We start from the raw sequence: 21,605 nt of genomic DNA, 5'->3' as shown, positions 1-21,605 counted from the left end.
GACCAGGGATTGAACCCGTGTCCCCTTCATTGGCAGGCAGATTCTTAACCAGTGTGCCACCAGGGAAATCCCATCATTTGTCTTTTGATTGAGCTGTGAAGTATTACACTGTTTTTCTTAAGAGGTTCTTCACAGGCAGATGTAATTCTGTATGTTGCTTAATTTCTTTAAGCAAGCAGCAATCTATAGCTCTTAAATGTTCTCACCACACGCAAAAAATTGTAACTATGTAAGGTAATGGATGTGTTAACTAACCTTGTTGTGGCAATCATTTTGCAGTATATACATGTATCAACTCATCATGTTGTACCCCTTAAACTTATACAGTGGTGTATGTCAATTATATCTCAATAAACCTGGAGAAAAAAATAAGCAGCAATCTAGGCTTTATATCAAGGCTCAGTGATGTTGCCAGCACTGCCTGTGGTTCTAGAATGTCCCAGAGGTTATTAGCATTTGGTTTGGAGGGAGAAGAAAGTGATATTTAAGTTATGTTGTGGTTTTCTTCAATGTAGATAAAATGAAAGATAAAATATCTTTGGACTCAATATGAAGTCTTTTTACAACAGTTCTTTTGTTTACGTGACTTCAAGCAAGTGCTGTCAGTGGACAGAAAGATTTAACTTCTAACCTTTGTATATTCTTTGTATTACCCAGTGAAATAACTTTAAAATTAGGTTTTTAATTTTTTTTGAAAGTTATCTGTGCACAAATTTGTATGTTAACGTGTGTGTTAGTGGAAAGAAATGCAAACCCTCTTTGCCTGTTTTCCTTTAGAGTAATTCCTCTCCTGCAGTTACTTTTGGATGGAAGTATGCTCTTTTCCCAGTAGAAGATGGTGATCTTGGAGAATGACCATGGAGAAGGGGATGAGTTCTGGAGAAGGACTACCTTCCAGATCATCTCAGGTTTCGGCTGTTAAAATAACAGCTAAAGAGTTGGAAACAAAGCAGCCCCATAAAGAGAAGCGAGGGGGCTTTGTGTTGGTGCATGCAGGTAAGCTCTAAGTGGGTGAGTTGGAAGATGAAAATAATGTTTTTTTCCCTTGCCTTGAAGTACACCAGGAATTGAATTTCATATCTGGAGGAGGCAAACTGCCAGGGGAGCTGGAACCAAAGAGGTTGACTTCCATAGAGTGAGGGCCTCCCCCTAGCTCCCCACTTAGAAGATCTTATAATGACGACTCTTCCTTTGTCTCCTTCACTCGCCTACTCTGTTATTTACTTTTACCCCCTATTTAGGTATTGTTAAAACCAGACACAGTAATTGTTTAAACTCTGGTTTGTGTTTTTACAAATAATGCTGCTGAAAAAATTTTATTGACCCCATTTTTGACTTTGTCCATCTTAGAGTATAATTTACACAGTCTTAGAGCTAGTTTGCCTTTTTAATATTATAAAAGAGGAACCTTAAAACCAGAGAGATTAAGTGGCTTCAGCCACATGGCTAGTTCGTACAAGAGCCAGGCTGAGACACCCTGAAGTGAGCCCTTAAGTCCCAGTCTAGTGCTCTTGGCACTTCATCAGCCTGTAATGTCTACTTCAGAGTACCTTGAAGACACACACAGTGAGTTCAACCCCTGAGTCCCCATCATCGAAGCCTCTAGGGTTTCTAAGCACTGCAGCCCTACGTAGGTCTTTCCCCCCCCACCTTTTTCTTTAGTCATTTTTATTTGCCTGCATTTAGCGTCTAAAGTTCATGACCTCTGTGAAGGAAGAAGGAATGGCTGGGTCTCCTTTTAACTTTCCTCAGACAGTCAAGCAGGATGGCAGCAAGATTAGCTTTGATATGGGGTGAGGGGTGGAATTGTTTCTTCTTGTCAAACTGGTGTTCTTTCTGGTCATTAACTTTTGGCTATATTTAAACTGCACAGACAACTCGGGAAGCCTTATAGAATCGAATCCAGAAGAATCTAAAAACAAAACAAAAACCAGGTTCAATTTCCTTTTCTTTCAAATGATTTTTCAAAGAAGTGAGGTAAATTTATAGAAACAACTCAGATTCCTAGTCCAGTGTTCTTTCTACTACACCATGGTGGTGGTGCATCTTTCATAGCACCCAGTGAGTTATTTCATTCAGAATGAGTATTTGAACAATGTCCAAGAAAGGCCTGAGATGTGTAAAAGCAGCAACATGGAGCTTTTGATCAGTTGGAAAGGTTTGCCTTCTGTGACAGTCATTGTGGCTTCCCCACTGTCTCAGACACACACCTGATGGCAGTGGCTCTTAGACAAAGTTGGTGCCGGGGGCCAGCTGTAATAGGAGGAAATCTGGGTTATGACAGGAGATTGTATGGATGAAGGGTGACCTTCCCCTTCTAAATTATTAGAAGTTCAGATAGAGTGATTGATTATGCAGCATTATATATCTTGTACATTTAAGGGACAAAATTTCAATTCCAGTGTAGAGATTTTAAAAGTGTTTTTTTTTTTTTTAGCACTAAAGGAGACTTGCCCATGTTTTAGTCATTTGAGTAGTAGATTCTTGCTTTTCCCCAGATCTGTATACTACCTATATTTTACCTAATATTAAAAAAGATAAACACTTTTTAACCTTAACATTTTAAAGATGAAACTTATCTTTAATTAAGTGGAACGTCGGTATCACGTGCATGAAGAGAAAATAATTTAAACACAGTGCAAAAAAACCCCAGTGTGATTAAATTTTAGTTAGGTTCTGTTGCTTGTCAGCTGCTTAGATCCTAAGCTTACCTTTCCTTTGTTAAGTAGAGGAATTAGCAAATGTTAATCAGGTATTAAAGATCTCCTGGAGTCATGCTGAGATGGTTTCCCTATTCTAAGTAAAGGATTGATATGTTAATGCTATTAGCATAGATAACTAATGCTATTAGTTATCTATTTGGCTATAGTATCCCATGTTTCGGGAAACACTGCTGAAAGTTTGGGGCCTGCTAAGAAAACAGACCTGGGATCATTTATTAGAGAACCATGAAGAGAGTTCTGTTAAATATTGGTGCAGGTTCTATGAAGTTTCAGAGTTTGCTTGAGAAATGGGACTAGCATTTGCGTGTATTATGGATTCGTGTTGTTTGGGCATCTTTTCTGTTCTCTTGGGTTCCTTAACCATAGCTTCTTGGGCTAGTTTTTTCTCTGCCCCGATGAAAGGTGGGTTAAGTTCGTGTCATAGTCTGCAGTCTCACAGGAGAAGCCCTGAGGCTTAGAGATGTAGTTCTTTTTTTTTTTTTTTTTTTAACATCTTTACTGGAGTATAATTGCTTTACAATGGTGTGTTAGTTTCTGCTTTATAACAAAGTGAATCAGCTATACAGAGATGTAGTTCTTTAACCTTCCCTACTTTGGGGCCCAGCAGGGGGCTGGGATGGGGGCTGAGGGGGAGGTTCAGAAAAAATTAAAGAACTTTGATTAAGGGCTCTTGTCTTGGTTTCTTTCTTGTTTAGGTTATTCTCAAATCCCTAACTAAGCAAGTATTACTCCTTTTAGGGAAACAAATTTCAGAACCATTCTCTTGAGGAAGTTGCTGGGTGTTCGATTAAGAGACAGGGACCACCAGGATTTCTAATAGGCAGTTGTGAATATACTATCTCTGAGATTTCAGAGACACCCTGAGCTACATTCCAGGGGTGAGCGGATGGAAAAGTTTGGGTAGGAATGGTGGTATTGGTGGTGGTTGTTGACAGGTGAGATATAACACCCCTCAACTTCAAGTATTATTCAGAAACTACCTAGTTTTCTGAAGTCACTCTTAAGAATTCTGGCAGGGACTTTCCAAAGGTCAACAGAGAGGAACTTAGAGGGACTCTGTCCTTGACACTGCCTGGGTTATCAGCTCCAGCTAAAAAACTCCTAACTTTGGAGAAGTTTTCAAAAGGAGAGGTGACCTTGGCGAAGCTGCTCTGGGGACATAAGCTATTTCTGGTGCCTCTAGTAGGAAACTAGCTTTTGAAAGAGGCGATAAGGCATGGTATGAAAAAGGCTTATGGTGCAGAAAGAAGCTGTTAGGTTTTTCAGACTCCCTGCACTTAGGACAATAGTTATATTGTCACTAGGACAGCATCAGTTTATGTGAGCTATTTATATCATTTAAGATATCTCTCTGACATCTTAATGACAGTTAACAATTGACTGTTTTTTTTTACTACAGGTGCAGGTTATCATTCTGAATCCAAAGCCAAGGAATATAAACACGTATGCAAACGAGCTTGTCAAAAGGTATGAAGAGAATGTATTCTGTGTGGTTGAAACAGTTTGGTTTTGACCAAAAGCAGCTTTACCTTGAAATTCAAAATTTTAAGGTTTCATTTATAAGACAGTCTTTGGTGTGGGCCACAAAGTAATTTTGCTCGTATTTGTGGGGTCTTTTTTTTGTTTTGTTTTGTGTTTTTTATTCTCCAAACCATGTTTAGATCTTTTCCTTCCTTTCCCAGATCAGAGTCTGTATTTTTGGAATTGTGGGCACATAACCATATATCTTTTAATCTTTGAAACGGTACTGAGCTCTATAGAAGGGGTAGGGAAAACAACTCAAAGGCAGCCAATATGTCTTTCTATGAAGGGAAGAAAAAAAAATAATAAAAAATTAAAATGGGTGTTCTTCTTAGGGAGATTATCCTGTACTTTTTCCTTCTGTTTTTCCATCACGTAATTTTTATCATAGCAAATTCATTGTCATTCCTGAGTTTAACTTTGCCCTTGTACTTAGTTGTGCTTTTTTTTTTTTTTTCCATCTTTGTTTTTTGAGGTTTTGCTAAATTGTTGAATACTTAATGTGGAGGCAGGAACGGACTCAGAAGAAATATTGTTTGTTTTTATTTTGATCCTGACTGTATACTCTTGTAGGCAAACTTTCCATTACTTTTTATGCAAATAGAATGTTAATTGGACATTGCATATCAAGTAAATTGGGGTCTCTCAGCTCTTTTCATTTATATTTACATACCATTTAAAGAAGATTATACTTTATTAGCGATCCAAGATTTTTCTTATGAATGAAATCTCATAAATGAATAAGAATATTTGGTTACAGGGATTTCATTTTTTTAAAAAAATTTATAAAGGTAAATATTCTTTAAGCTATTTTATATTACTTTATCTTATTTTTCAAAGTGTGAAATCTTTTTGTTATCTGAGAAGAAATGATTTTATAGGAATATAGTTCTGTATATAATACATTTAGAGTGTGTAACCAGCCTCCTTAATTTATACAACAAATGAACTATTTAAAAGTTTCATGAGGAATAGAGTGCTTAGTTTTTGATCTTTGTTGACTAAATCAGAGCTTCAATTATTCATTTAAAAATCAGTCTTCCTTCTCTTTCTTTTCTGTCTTAATTTATACCTAAGAAGCAAGGTGATTTTAGTGACCTTTGCTCTCTATAGATTATATTACAAAAGAATATGATATGTTTATCTCCATGTAGAATACCTTATAGAATCAAAAATGCTTTTGTCAAATGTATGCTCCATCTAAGGATTCTGAAATGCCTCTGTGACTGAGAGTAACTACTTTTTATAGTTAGGGGTAGAGAGAGTAGTAATGGTGGGATGAGAAATTGTTAGCTTAGTCTGTATAAAATATGAATTCAAATTTCAAAATGGAATTCATATAATTTCTATGGCTCTGTGAATTGCCCTGTGATGAATGAAGCCCTTTCACTTACTAAATTCCTTGCACTTTGTATTTAGTGGCTAAATTTATTCGTTGTCTTAATATGAATAATAATAAGTGAGCTATATTATAAATTATCCTGAATAATTGCTTATTTTAAATCAAAGTCGTTTATGTCTTGAGGTATGGAATGGAACTCTAGTGATCAATTTTTATTAGCTATAAATGTCTCCTAGGGGCTTCCCTGGTGGCGCAGTGGTTGAGAGTCCGCCTGCCGATGCAGGGGACACGGGTTCGTGCCCCGGTCCGGGAAGATCCCACATGCCGTGGAGCGGCTGGGCCCGTGAGCCATGGCTGCTGAGCCTTCGTGTCCGGAGCCTGTGCTCGGCAGCGGGAGAGGCCACAACAGTGAGAGGCCTGCATACCGCAAAAAAAAAAAAAAAAAAAAAAAAAAAAAAAATGTCTCCTACACTTCTTCAAGCCTTTGGAAAGTTTCTGGGTATGTTTAAGAAGTTGTGGTTTTAAAATGAATAATCTTGCCCCTTGGTTTCATAGGCAATTGAAAAGCTACAGGCTGGTGCCCTTGCAACAGATGCAGTGACTGCAGCCCTGGTGGAACTTGAGGTATTTCTTTTCTCTATTTGTTTCATTTAAAATATTTGTGAGTTTATGTTCATTATTCTTAAATGACATGAAACTGTTGTTTAGTCAACCGTCAATTATATGACCAGCGTTTCTCAACAATATTAACAAGGTATGAAGAAGTCTGTGATTTTGTTAGGTTGTTCTCATTGGAGACTTCTCTGAGTAATATAAAAAAGTTGGTTAAATTCATTTTTCCCTGGTTTTGTGAGATTCATGAATACAAGTTACTGGTGATTGGATGCTTGAATTTCCTGAATATTTTCAGAAGAAAAATTCCTGAAGTTAACACCTCCTGAAAGTAATATATGTTCTGTTGTTTAGAAAACAAAAAATTCCAACTGTCTAGAAGTCTCCAAAGTGGAGGGGGAAGTTTCCTCACAAACTTAGCAGTTGGATATATATCCTGAAGCTGTGCACTGTGAGGTGTGTCTTGTCCAGTGTGATAGGTTGGTCTCCAGTTAATTGTGGACATTGAGGAATTCATTGAGGAGGTTCTCAAGTTCGCTGTAATCCTTGCTCCTCCAGAGTGAGGGTCTCTTAATTCTCTTAATCTGGAACCCTGAGGATGAGTTTGTCCAGGGGATACTGAGGGCTTCAGAAGACCGACTTCTGTTGCTCAAACTTAGAGAAGGTAGATTAGTATAAGTCAGTTTAGAGCAATGGTACCCAACCTTTTTGGCACCAGGGACCAGTTTCGTGGAAGACAGTTTTTCCACAGACGCAGGGAGGGGAGGGTATGGTTTTGGGATGATTCAAGCACATTACATTTATTGTGCACTTTATTTCTATTATTATTGCATTGTAATGTATAATGAAATAATTATATAACTCACCATAATGCAGAATCAGTGGGAGTGCTGAGCTTGTTTTCCTGCAACTAGATGGTCCCATATGGGGGTGATGGGAGACAGGGATACCCGAAGTGTGGCTTATGTCCAGTCTACTCCGTAAGATGCAGCTTAATTGTCACTTGCCACTCACTAATAGGGGTTTGGTATGAGTCCGCAAGCCATTGATTTATTATGGCCTCTGTGCAGTCAGACCTCTCTGCTAACGATAATCTGTATTTGCAGCTGCTTCCCAGTGCTAGCATCACTGCCTCAGCTCCACCTCAGATCATCAGGCATTAGATTCTCATAAGGAGCGAGCAACCTAGATCCCTCGCATGTGCAGTTCACAGTAGGGTTCACGCTCCTATGAGGATATAATGCTCCCGCTGATCTGACAGGAGGCGGAGCTCAGGTGGTAATGCGAGCGATGGGGAGCGGCTGTAAATACAGATGAAGCTTCACTCGCTCACCCACTGCTCACCTCCTGCTGTGCGGCCCGGTTCCTAACAGGCCATGGACTAGTAGCAGTCCATGGCCCTGGGGTTGGGGACCCCTGGTTTAGAGAACAGTGAACAAATAGTTATTTGCTTGAGAAGATTACTAGGGGAATCAAATAAGACATGAAGATAAAACAGGGATGAGTTTGAGGGAGGAGGTGTTAGAGTAGACTCTCCCAAGTTGACTGGATTAGGCTCTCATATCAGGGCACCTACCCTGACAGGCCAGGCCTTGCTTTTACCTGCGAAGATTGCTCAGGAGTTTACCGAAAGTCCTAGACATGTTTTCTGTATATTCCCCTGGTTAATTGCAGAGTTACGCTTTTAATCGTGCTCTGTAGATTGTACTCTATCTTGTTAACACTTTGAGCTTGGTCCTAGGTTATGTAGTCAAGAAAGGTGAATATATATGGTGGGCACCAGTTCCACTGTAGTTTGGTCCCTGAGGTGTGTGACTTGGGGATATGTGGTCTCCTTCCTGTTGAGACTGGTACATCTTATACCAGCTCTACCAATCAGTAGCCATGAGTCCCTGGACACCTCACAGACTCTCCTTGACTCAGTTTACCCATTTATAATACGGGGATGATAATTTCTACTTTACAGAGTCGTGAAGATTGAGTTAACATATGATAATCACTTAGAACAGTATGAGGCACATAGTAAACACCTCGTAACTGTTAGTAGCTATTACTATTGTGAGGTGCTTTGGAAATTATATATATGAGGTGAATATTTATGTTAACTCTTTACATTGTCAAAGGAAAGTTAATTATATGTTGTGGGTAAAAGGGCAAAAGTGACACAAGGAAGAAGATTGATGTGCTTACCACCAAATCTTACCTTTACTTAAAACACACACAAGGAAAGCTTCATCTAACTTAATTCAGTTATTAATTGCAAATTACTCTTCTTTGTGTAGAAGACGATGTCCTGAGGTTACAGGTGCATGGAGCCCGTGTGGGCCTGGGGAAAGAAGATTAATGAATAGCTGGGTATATATTGTACCATAATGGCAACTATGAATACAACACTGAGGAAAATTAAGTTTTCCTTTTTCTTTTCATCTTAGAATAACTTTAATTTTCTCAGGTCCTACTTATATCATGCCAATATTTCATTACATTTTTCCCATGATGAATCAATCCTACTTTTAAAGAGTTTACTTATGTATACTTAATAATGATTTAAAATACATTTTGGAATGAGTTACATGTGAGTAAATGAGCTTTATAGTTTTGAATGATGACCTGTGGTTTTTAAGAGTGTGGATATGAAGGTTTTTAAAAAAACAAATGTGTTCTATTATTTTGATTGGACTATGTTATATGGCCTGAGTGAGTTTAGTGTACTTTCCTCCCTTTAATTATTAAGTTTGGGGAAGAATTTCAGTGAACTATCTTGAAAAATTCATTTTTATCTGGGATCTTTGATTGAAATATATGTCAGTAGTTTAAAGGTTAAGGCTACACTAACTGGAGGAATTTGCCTGGATCTTAAGAATTATGTTGGAAGTCATGCATATACTGCCCCCTGCAGTATCAGTCACCTTGCGTAATTGTGATTCATCACCTTTGAATAGGGTGAAGTCTTCAAATAAAGAGTTTAATCAAAGAGGTATTGTAATAGTTTGAGTCAATGGAAAGATATATAAAAATTGGATTCTTGTATTTTCTGTACCTAGAGAAATATAAGTAACAATATTAAGTCCTTTCAGCCAACTGAAAATTCCCACAGAGTCTGATTTATACTGTGTTATGTTTAATTTGAGAGTAACCACTTATCTTTAGTTTTGATCAATCTATTTAGTAGAGCTAAGTTTTGTCCTAATTATCAAATAGATATGGGCGATCGTTATACTTCTGTCTTTTGACTTTGGGATATACTTTTGACTTAAAAAAAAACATACTTTTTAAACTTGTTTGTTACATTATTACTTAGGCAGATAACTAAAATTGGTTTGAGTTTCCTGAGGACTTTACTAACTGTAGATTGAAATGACTGAAATGGTTTAATGGTCCTTATTGGCTAGAAGGGGTATCTGGCCTTGTATTTTGGAAAATATGAAAATTTGTATTTACACCAAATAGTGAAAAGTACACTGACCTCAACTTGTTGCCACGGAGGAGGAAGAGACAAGGTGAAAGAAAAGAAAATTTATAATAGAAAAAAATGTGTTTTGGTGGCCTCTGTAACTTAACCAGGCTACTTAGACAAATCATTTTTGAGCTTTTCTTGGAACCCCATTCCCTTGTGTAGTTTCATTTTTCTCATCCACCAGGACAAACAAGTGGTGTTATCATAAGACTACAACTTCTGGGCACCAGAGGGAGTGTTCCCTTCATTCAAATAAGGGGTGGGGGGCATGCGCGTAAGTTCCTGACTAGTAAACTGACTAGCTTCTTCCTTTGGGGTTTTGGGAGGGAAGGTGGCCATTTGTATGAGAGGTGTTCTGCAGTGTGGAGTTGAAAATGAGATGATGCCGAAGTGCATTTTGTTTACCTTCAAAATGTGGCGAAGGAAATGGAAAGGTCAGTTTTATAGATCATATTTTAATAATTTATTGTTAAAGTGATTTGGTCCCATTGTTTCATTTAACTATTAATAGTTTTTTTGAGATTCTTTTTATAACTGACGGGAAAGGGACTTCTATCAACCCTGATTTCCCTCACAGCAGAGAAGATAAATTTGTGAAACAATTTGATCCTCATACCTAGGGCTGTGCCTTTGGGAGACAGTTGTTTTCATGCCTGCTTTTGAAATAGTTTTGGTTCGGGTAGTGACAGTAGATTTAAAATTCTAAACCATAATTTTGCACATTTCACAGGTATAGCTTCTGATATGAATTTCTTATGTGAGAAAATTAGAGATCTGGGTGAGTCATGATGCCACTGCTAAAGTAGAGAGCTTTTCATAGATTCTGACAGAAAATGAACTCATAAAACGCTTACTGAAGCGCCCTTTGCACATCAGTATATTTTTCTTAAGAAGTACAAAGATGTGCTTTAAAAAGTTCTAATAAAGGGCTTCTCTGGTGGCACAGTGGTTCAGAGTCTGCCTGCTGGCGCAGGGGACATGGGTTTGAGCCCTGGTCTGGGAAGATCCCACATGCCGCGGAGCAACTAGGCCCGTGAGCCACAACTACTGAGCCTGCGCGTCGGAGCCTGTGCTCCGCAACAGGAGAGGCCGCGATAGTGAGAGGCCCGCACACAGCGATGAAGAGTGACCCCCCACTTGCCGCAACTAGAGAAAGCCCTCGCACAGAAACGACGACCCAACACAGCCACAAATAAATAAATAAATTAAAAAAAACAAAGTTAAAAAAAAAAAAGTTCTAATAAGGAATAATAGGTGAAATATGACTGACAAACTTTTGAGAGGTTACTTGTCGTTTTGTGAGGACTGATGAATCTGGCTGGCTGGCTGGTGTACCCTTTGAGAGATTTTGGTTAATTCATTTTGAAAACTGATTATTTTGGTAGGTAGAATACTATGCATTAGCAATAGTGATAGATATAGCTTTTAAATTTCATATAGTGAAAGGTTAATTGCACAGGCTCCCTTGTTAAAAATGTTTTGTTGAACTTATGTTATTCTAAGTGGACCCTGCTGTTCTTTTGTTGACTTGCTTCATTCTTTAAGTCTTCCTATGGTCAGGGGAGATGGTAATTCATGGTCGAAACTTGTTTATTGTCCAAATGCTTTAGCATTTAAAGGGCAGTTTATATTGGGCACAAGTTTTTATGTCTGCTAAAAATGGTCCATTGTCTTTGGATCTCTATATAATCCAATATGATGCTTGCTTATAAACTCTAGAAATTCCTTTAAGAAGTAACTTCTTATCCAGATGGTTGATAGTTTGGGTTGTGAGAGAAAAAATGTAGGTATTTGCATTACTGTATATTTATATTATTACATATAATATTCTTATGCATTTATCTGACCTCTACATCCTGAGATGTAAAGCCAGCTCTGCATGTATTTCTATAAAGCAGGGGTCTCCAGAATGTCATCACCATTGAGTAGTCTGTTGTTGGTGGACCACAGCCCAGGCCTCTGTGCAGCTGCAGGATTAGGCCACACACCCTTCCCTTGGCCTTATACTTCTGGCTGGAATTGTTTGTGTGCCTCAGGGGGAGAGAAGGCCTGCCAGTCCCTGGGATGCTTAGGGGTCATGAAGATGGTGTGGCTTGCTCCTGGCATATGGGCATATCTAGGATGGGAGGGAATATTGGGAAGGTCTGATATAACCCCCTTTCTCTCGCCAAGCCTGTAGCAAATTCAGTTGTGGCGTTTCTTTGTGATTAGATGCTTAACCACACCTGCTCCCTACCCCACTTCAGTGTTTGGTTTTTGTTGCAAAAAAGTAGGGACGTCTGTTTTACACTCACTTATGTTTATTTGAGAGGTTAAAAATTATTTAAATAAATGAGCATTTTTGTTCTTCTGCACATTTTTATGTTTTGCAGAAATCATCTTTTCATATGCAAAGGGTAGCTGAGTATTTCAGTGGTTCCTTGCTCTCTCCTCCCCTCCCCTCCCCGACAGGGCTGAACACATTGGAAAGACAGCTCGATGCATTTAGCTCACATACACACAAGTGCCCATTAAGCATGTGACTGAGGAGTCTCATTTTAGACCTACTACCCCTGAAAGTCTCATTTTTCTCTTCCATCGACAATATCTTTTATTCTCTGTAATGGGGAGGGGGTTCCTGTTTTTAAGTATGCGAAGCAAGGAGTTTTACCTTTTCTACTTTGTAGTACTTAAAATGTTTTCATTGCATGACATTTGGATTTTGACTTCGGATGCTCTTTTTACTTTTTTTTTTTTTCCCACTTGGTATCATTGAGTATTTCAGTCAAAGACCCTATTTTGCTGTCTGTTTAGCAGTATTTCCAGGGGTGCTTCAGTATTTCTGTGTATTCCAGCTGTTTATAGAGTCTTTATGTTTCTCTGCATTTTTTAAATTTTTTTTTACTTTTTGAGGTGTACACACACAGTTACACTTCACGGAGTTGCATCCAGCCAAGTGTCCATGTTCTTCTTGTGAAGAGGCAGAGAAAAATCACCTCTCCCAAGAATTTCCACCTTCTGACCAAGGGAAATGTGTCCTGAAGAGCTGTACGCAGATGGGAGGCAACTTTGTTTGCTTGTTCTGCTGCTATAGAGCATTGAGTTAATTAGAAGACAGGCTGTGGGTGGCCAAGTGCAGACAAAGAAGCACCAGACAGAGCCCAGTTAGCCTGGGGCAGTAAAAGTAAGTTACACTCTTTTTAAAACACTTTTTTTTGAGTACTGATGCTGATTCTTGCCTTTAGTACTAAGGGGCAACTTGTAACTTACTGTTTGTGTTTACACAGTAGATGCATCTGTTCTTTTCCTCAGACCCTAGAAACTAAACATGCTCTCTAGCACAAAGTACCTGCTTAATTAAGGAAAAGCAGTGATTTTTTTTTCTTTTAACTTTTTTTAGAATAAAAAGAGAACTGAATCAGTTATTACATTTCAGATTAATTTTTACACCACATCAAAACTGGGTATTAGTTTTTGGTCAAGTCAAAACACTTAAGTACAGAGCTTGTTATGTTACAGAGCTTGGTACTGACGGGAACATGGAAACAGTTTCACCTTTTTCTAGCCATTTCTTTTTTTTTTTTTTTTTTTTTTTTTTTTTTTTGTGGTACGCGGGCCTCCCACTGTTGTGGCCTCTCCCGTTGCGGAGCACAGGCTCCGGTTGCGCAGGCTCAGCGGCCATGGCTCATGGGCCCAGCCACTCCGCAGCATGTGGGATCCTCCAGGACTGGGGCACGAACCCGCGTCCCCTGCATCGGCAGGCAGACTGTCAACCACTGCGCCACCAGGGAAGCCCTCTAGCCATTTCTTGATGAGCTCTGTGAAACTTATCAGATGAATTCATCTTGGCTGAATCTGGTAGAAGGTATGATCTGAGACCAGACTTAGCAGTTCTAAAGAGCTTGCAGCTTTATGTATGAGCCCTTGTTTTGCTCTGGGAGTTATTATTCTCCAAGAATATACTACATTGTAGAATTCAGCTTTGAGCTACTTAAAGTTTACATTGGTAGTGTGGTGGAATTGGTGGTAATTCTGTGTTTTGGTTATGTGGCAGCAATTTAGACTTTTGATTGAGTGTAAAATGTCTTCTTCTCAATTAAGAGGTATTAGATTTATTGGCCCTTGGATTTATAGTGCTGTGATTATTGAATCATTTCGTATGTGTCGTGTGTGTGTGTGTGTGTGTGTGTGTGTGTTTGGATCTATATTCTTTGGGGCATCAATTTTATAATCTAACATCTACTGGTGTTTTGCTGTTTTGCTTTTGGTAATGAAGGGCTAGGCTAAGAAGATTTTTCTATGCTCAGCAAAATCACAAGCTGATATCATGAAGGTCAATCTGAAAGACTGCCTTTGATTTTAAGTTTTTGTCTATCTCTCAAATGTAGGACTGTATTCAGAATCTGGAAGGGAATGAGGAGGACCTTAAGTTACATAATTTTTAGGAATCTCATCAGGATCATATCCTAAATCCTGCTACAAAGCAAAGCAAAGCGTTACTTCCGTTTTTTCCCCACTCATTCTCTCTGTCTACCTGCCGTCTAATTTTTATGTGTACAGCAGGCTTTACCTAAGTGTTAGAATAATGAAGGATTGCATGTCCCTATAGCAGAGCAAACAGCTTAAAATGGAATCCGAGGCATCCCAGTTGAGAATAGTGCTTTGGCCATTCCCACTGCCAGGGAGTTTTTACTGGCAGTCATTCCCACTCAGGGTCCAGCCTCCTGCACGGTATACTCATTTCCTGATAGTTCATGACATGCGTATAACATAGGGTATCAACACTATAACATTTACTAGCCTTCTCAGAAAATTCTGAGTAGGGAACTTATTTTTGTTTTCCTCTTTTGGAGTATGTGCAGATGTTAACATTTTCTTGTGGGTTGGAAATCTTTTAAATAAAAAGCATAGTTATAAGTTACTACTTATAAGTTAGTGACACCTCTCTCGCCCCTCCAATCTACCATGTCCTCACTTCACATTTGATAGAAGGATGGTTTGCATTATTATAATTCCGTGGTCTGTTAGGTTCTTTTTGAGTGATATTTCCATATTATTGTCAACGTGGTTAAAAGGTATAGTTATTTAGGTTGCAGGGAAGTATAAGTAGATGCCAAGTTTGGCTTTACTAGAGAAACAGCTACATTTGTCTTTTCCTATTGTAGCTCATGTGGAAAAGACAATTTCAGGTACCGTGTGCGCTAACCTCCTCCTGGACATCGTAAAGAATCCAACTAAAACAAAGTTTAAAACTATTTCAGATGTGCAGGTCTATGGAAGCCAATATTTTATGTTAGAGATTTGTGTTATGTTTGACAAGTAACTCTTTGTACTGCAATTCTGTGGCTTTCAATTTAAAAAAAAAACCATGAAAATAAACTGCCGTGATGTGATTTTTCTACTTAATTTTGCTATGTCTTTATTTGCAAATTAGGCAGATTAATAATGGAAAGGAGGTGAATACAGCTAGGCAGTGCTTTTTTATTAAAATACTTTTAATAATAAATTAGAGAAAAAAGGTGGTTCTGTTTTTTGACAGAATATTGCATGCCAGATCAACAAATGCTCTAATGAACAAAAGCAATATTTGATGCATTTATTCTAAATTTCTGTTCAATAGAAGAGCTTGGACACTTCAAGAAGATCATTAAAAAGTCTTAGTTCCTGGGCTTCCCTGGTGGCGCAGTGGTTGAGAGTCCGCCTGCCGATGCAGGGGATGTGGGTCCATGCCCCGGTCCGGGAGGATCCCACGTGCTGCGGAGCGGCTGGGCCCGTGGGCCACGGCCGCTGAGCCTGCGTGTCCGGAGCCTGTGCTCCGCAACAGGAGAGGCCACAGCAGTGAGAGGCCCAAGTCTTAGTTCCTAATACATATGCTGTTGTGTGTTAGTTTTTTTTTTTTTAACATAAACTATGTTTTTTTGTGTGTAATTGAACAGTTAAAAAAATGAACTGTCACAGATAATAAAACTGGGTATTCAACATACTATATTTGACTCAACTGTTCACAGAGTGTGATGCAAACAAATGTTCTCTTAACTTACATCCAGCATGGCTAAAATATTACTTTAACACATGTTAAAAGTGGAGCACTGTAACTATTTGGCTAGATACAATTCCGGGCTGTCTGAATTGAGTAATTTCCTCAGGCATTCCAACTTTGATCAACCACAGCACGAACTTTTAGCATGTCTGTAAAGCAGCCAGTGCATCTGTAAATATGTCCCGAGGTAGAGAGAAAAGAGAGAATGCCAAAAGAGAAAGAATACTTTCTGTCGTTAAGGAGCAGTTACAGAATGAAAATGGAAAGTTTTTTGTTTCCCTAGGAACTCTTTTTAGATGATTGAGCCTCTGATGTCTTAAGTATGCCCTGTGGTTCTGTATTAATGAATGAAAGATACTTCATTTGGGCCTAATAGAAATGTTTTCTGGCTCAGTCTGCTGAAATGTACTGGTTAGAGTTCATTTATTCTTTAACTTTCCAGTCTTTATTAATATAGTATTAATTGGCTAAAAACCTAGATATACACAATAGCATGTATCTCAGTAAATCATGTCTTAATTGTTTATAGCTAGTATTTGGGTGAAAATATTCTTATATGACCCTGTTTTAGAGAATAACTCTAAGAACAGACAGCGCCACTGCAGAAGTCATCTCTTTGCTTTCACCACATGGAGGAAAATAGGTTTTTCTGGGTTTTATCTTCAGTGACCTAGAAGTGAATTTGCAAATATCTACTGGTTTCTGTACACAAACTAGGAAATTTATAATGATAAATTGCCCTCTTGGACACAGCATGCTTATATCACATGGATGTAGCTTCCTTGGAGATATTTTAAGGTGTAGTAAACCACTATTTGCAAACTGGGTGTTAAGTTGGATAATATGGCTTGCTTCTTTCTGACCTTGTTTTCTTTCTGACCTTGTCCTAGGATAACAGATACCCTGACCTCCAGTTAGCTCCCGTTGTGAAAATTCTGCTTTTTAGGTCAACATTGTACCAAACATCAGGAGGAATCCATCATCTTGTAATTTCTATGTTGCAGATCTCTTGTTATTGTCCACATTGTCCAATTAGTCAGCCATGGAAAACACGGTTAATCAGTTAAGTAAAATTTACCAATAGTGAAAAAGTTTTAGTATAGTTTCATACTCTTTTCATTGAGTGTTTTTTCAGAACTAGACAAAGGGTAGTATAGTTCGTAGATTTACACCCTTTAAGCACATTCCCTATATCCCAAAAGAGGTACAGAGAAGTGGTGGACAGGCAGGTTGGGGAGAGGGATGGAAAGGCAAGGCCTGGGTGAGCTAATGTGACTTTCAGAGGCAGGGACTTGAACGGATGGCTAAGTGGGTTACCTTGTTGCTGTTTCTTTGTTTACCCAAAATTTCTGAAGGCCATAATTTCTTCAAAATTCAATACTTCTTTAATTTCATGAGCCTACTGCTTTGAATTTAAAATCACTAAAGTTCACGCTGAGAACGTGAGAGCCAACTTTAACGAAAACTATGTGATATTTGGTATCCAGTTTATAGATAGGTTCTCAGTATCCGTTAATTATTTTACCTGATTATCTCTTTGTCATTTTTTTTTTGGTGTTACTCAACATTGATATTCCCCTCCCCCCATGTAACTATATAAATTTTGTGTGTGTTTGGGTGTTTTTGGTTTGTTTATTTTGCTCCAAATTACTAGCTCCAAAGAGAATACTGTGTATTTTCTCATCATTTTGACAATGGCAATTCACCATTGTATAAAGTTGTAGATGAAGTTGTCTATCCTAATGGTGATCAAGGTAGTCTTGAGAAAAATAACATGATATTTCATTATCCTTCTTGTGGATTCTGGGTAGAAAGCTTGTCTGACTCATTTTGGAGAAGCAAAAAAGTATTATAAATTCTAATTGTCATAATCAGAAGACATGTGGCATTTCTGACCACTAACCTGGCTCTCAGTTAAGTGTGTTGACACAGGGTAGTTAGTCTACAACACAGATTAAATGGCTTACTTCTGTATTTATCATTCTTCTTGTTTAAGTAGTAAGAAGTACAAATATTCAATATTTTCAATATTCAACAAGGCATGAGAATGAAATCTTGATCTGTTGTTGGGACTGGCATTTGTGTCAAAGAGCTGCTTTGACTAAAATCTGTATTATGTGGAAAACTGAAGACTTACCAAAGCTGAGAGTTTGTATCTGGAGAAGCATGAGACCTTATTAACCTTTACAAAGTGAGGTTGCAGAAGAGACAGTTTACAAATGTGTGTTGATTAGTCCATAGACAAGTTCTTAAAAATTGGAATTTGTGGGCCTCCCTGGTGGCGCAGTGGTTGAGAGTCCGCCTGCCGATGCAGGGGACACGGGTTCGTGCCCCGGTCTGGGAGGATCCCATATGCCACGGAGCGGCTGGGCCCGTGAGCCATGGCCGCTGGGCCTGCGCATCCGGAGCCTGTGCTCCGCAACGGGAGAGGCCACAACAGTGAGAGGCCCGCATACCGCAAAAAAAAAAAGAAAAAAAAAAAATTGGAATTTGTTGCCAACATTTAAAATCAGGAGACTCATAAAAACCTGGATTTCTAACTTCTTTTGAAAAAAAGTGAGACCTGGTCACATGGAACATGCATTCTCTGAGGGTTGCAGTCTGCCAGGGCTGAGCGACAGCTGCCCCTTTTTAGTATAGGAAGCTGTGTAACTAAAACTATTTTTCAGCTCAAGGTACAGATGGAAATAAGGCTTGGACAGATATGCCAACTTTTGTGTTGTTGGAAGGCCTGAGAAAATGAACTGATGATTTAATTGGCCTCAGTTTTTTGCTCTAGAGTTTGCAAATTGTTGCAACAGGGATTTCTACCAAAAGTAAGAATAAGACTGGAATGAGCTTTGATTTGATTTTTAAAAATTGGAATTGGACTAAGGTATTAACTTATTATTTTGAAAATGAACTTCAAATCGAACTAAAGACTTTTCAAAAAATTTCCCACTGAAGTAGTTTGAACCAGAACCAAGGTATATCACTCCAAAGAGTTTGAGCTGGAGCAGAAGCAGATCAAAATACTCTGTGACCTGGCTAAGCATGAACTAAATTTTTCCTTTATTTACTTCTAGTTCCAGAAGTAAAATATTATTTTCAGTGATTGTGAAGAATGTACCAGAAGTGACCATAAGTACAAGCATGTTGCACTGATTTCTGAACTTTGTCTTGCTAACCTCCTAAAGGATATTTAGCTTCCAACATCATTTGTCTTATCTTGATTTCATTAATTCTTGATGGAAAACATACTAAGAAAAATCATTGATTTGTGCATAATATTTGTGGCTGCATCTGTAATGATTACCTGGAAACTTTTGTATGTCCTTTCACCATTGACTCTCTCACATTTTATTAATCATTTTTCCAATTCGTCTCATTTTTCTCCAGTAAAAGTTGAACCCTGCTTCCCAGAGTGGTTAGCTTTTGTAGCGTCTCATGACTCACTTGTGCTTTCTTACTCTCCACCTCCTCTGTGCTGTTGTTCACAGATGGCTTTACAAACCTCCTCAAGATAGGGTTCAAGGAGAAAGTGAAGTTAAGCAGCTTGTGGAGTTCATGTAGATTGGAGTTTCTCAAGGAGAGGGCCATGGTCCAGCTGAATCAGAATCACTTGAGGTAGCTTGTTCCAAAAAAAAAAAAAAATGAAGAGTCCCTACCTTCACCCCACATGACCTAGGTCAGAATCTTTGGGGACAGGAATCTGGAAATTTTCATCCTTCTGATTAAAAAAAAAAAACTTTTAGCTTTGAAATAATTGTAGATTCATAGCAGTTGTAAGAAATAATACAGAGAGATCCCTTGGGTCCTTTACCCAACACTGATAACCTTTTTTTAAAAAAATTTGCCATTAACCTTTTATTTAAAAAAATTTACACTATAGTTTCAAAACTTTTTATTAAAGTGTAGTATACATATAGAAAAGCATACACATTTGTGGTACAGGGGCAGCTCCTTGAATTTTTTGGAGTGAACCAGCACCCAGATTGGGAAACAGCATTTGCAGCCCTCCAGAAGGCCCCTTGTACCCCTTCCAGTCACTCCAGGGTAAAGCCTGTTCTGAAATGGAATCCTGCAGTACGTATTCCTTTGTGTCTGCCTTTTTTTGTTTAATTCATAGAATGCAAAAGGTGAAATTCAAAGAACACAAAATTAGTCATTTTAAAGTAAATAATTCAGTGGCATTTAAACATTCGTAATATCATGCCACCACCACCTCTGTCCTGTTTCAAAATATTTTTCACTCCCCAAAGGGAAGCCTGTACCCATTAAGCAGTTGCTCTGTATTCCCTCCTCCCCAAATCCCTGGCAACCACCAATCTGCCTTCTGTCTCTCTGGATTTACCTATTCTGGATATGTCATATAAATGGAATCATATAACATGTGACTTTGTGTGTCTTCTTTCACTTAGCATAATATTTTCAAGGTTCTTCCACATTGTAGCATGTATCAGTGCTTCATTCATTTCTGTGGAATATTATTCAACATTATTCATTTATATACCACAATTTGTTTATCCGTACATCCATTGATGGACACTTGGGTGGTTTCCATTCTTTTGCTGTGAATAGTGTTTGCTATGAATAGTGAACAGTGTTCCTGTGAACATTCCTGTACAAGTGTTTGTTTATCAAGTTACTGGGTCATATGCTAATGCTTTGTGTGTGTGTGTGTGTGTGTGTGTGTGTGTGTGTGTGTGTGTATTTTTATTTATTTTTTGAATTTTATTTTATTTTTAATACAGCATGTTCTTATTAGTTATCTATTTTATACATATTAGTGTATATATGTCAATCCCAATCTCCCAATTCATCCAACCACCACCAACCCCCTCCCTGCCTCACTTTCCCCCCTTGGTGTCCATACATTTGTTCTCTACATCTGTGTCTCTATTTCTGCCTTGCAAACCGGTTCATCTGTACCATTTTTTTTTTTGCGGTACGCGGGCCTCTCGCTGTTGTGACCTCTTCCGTTGCAGAGCACAGGCTCCGGACGCGCAGGCTCAGCGGCCATGGCTCATGGGCCCAGCCGCTCTGCGGCATGTGGGATCTTCCCGGACCAGGGCACGAACCCATGTCCCTTGCATCGGCAGGCGGACTCTCAACCACTGAGCCACCAGGGAAGACCCTATTTTTGTTTTTATTTCCATTACTCTAGGAGGTGGGTCCAAAAAGATCTTGCTGTGATTTATGTCAAAGAGTGTTCTTCCTGTGTTTTCCTCTAAGAGTTTTACAGTGCCTGGTCTTACATTTAGGTCTCTAATCGATTTTGAGTTTATTTTTGTGTATGGTGTTAGGGAGTATTCTAATGTTATTCTTTTACATGTAGCTGTCCAGTTTTCCCAGCACCACTTATCAAAGAGTCTGTCTTTTCTCCATTGTATATCCTTGCCTCCTTTGTCATAGATTAGTCGACCATAGGTGTGTGGGTTTATCTCTGGGCTTTCTATCCTGTTCCATTGACCTATATTTCTGTTTTTGTGCCAGTACCAAATTGTCTTGATTACTGTAGCTTTGTAGTATAGTCTGAAGTCAGGAAGTCTGATTCCTCCAACTCTGTTTTTTTCCCTGAAGATTGCTCTGGCTATTCGGGGTTTTTTGTGTCTCCATACAATTTTAAGATTCTTTGTTCTAGTTCTGCAAAAAATGCCATTGGTAATTTGATAGGGATTGCATTGAATCTGTAGATTGCTTTGGGTAGTATAGTCATTTTCACAATACTGATTCTTCCATTCCAAGAACATGGTATATCTCTCCATCTGTTTGTGTCATCTTTGATTTCTTTCATCAGTGTCTGGTAGTTTTCTGAGTACAGGTCTTTTGTCTCCTTAGGTAAGTTTATTCCTAGGTATTTTTTGTTGTTGTTGTTACCGTGGTGAATGGGATTGTTTCCTTAATTTCTCTTTCTGACCTTTTGTTGTTAGTGTATAGGAATTCAAGAGA

General features: G+C 38.6%; 1 protein-coding gene across 4 annotated transcripts in view; it reads left to right on the top strand.

The window, feature by feature from the left end:
* TASP1 (taspase 1) overlaps positions 1–21,605 on the top strand; it is a 240,470-nt gene that overhangs the window by 8,881 nt on the left and 209,984 nt on the right. For all 4 annotated transcript variants that reach the window (XR_014296136.1, XM_082645896.1, XM_082645895.1 and 1 more), the window contains 3 exons: positions 778–996; positions 4,123–4,190; positions 6,142–6,210. Coding sequence is in view for 3 of the 4 variants with exons in the window: in XM_082645896.1 (XP_082502022.1) it covers positions 852–996; positions 4,123–4,190; positions 6,142–6,210 (282 nt within the window). In the remaining variant the exon portion in view is untranslated. The remainder of the gene's footprint in view (positions 1–777; positions 997–4,122; positions 4,191–6,141; positions 6,211–21,605) is intronic.

This window comes from Mesoplodon mirus, assembly GCF_964341445.2.
Source record: "Mesoplodon mirus genome assembly, chromosome: 15".
Taxonomy (NCBI): Eukaryota; Metazoa; Chordata; class Mammalia; order Artiodactyla; family Ziphiidae; genus Mesoplodon; species Mesoplodon mirus.
Note: the sequence above shows the minus strand (reverse complement) of the source record. Positions and strands in the feature narration are given on the sequence as shown.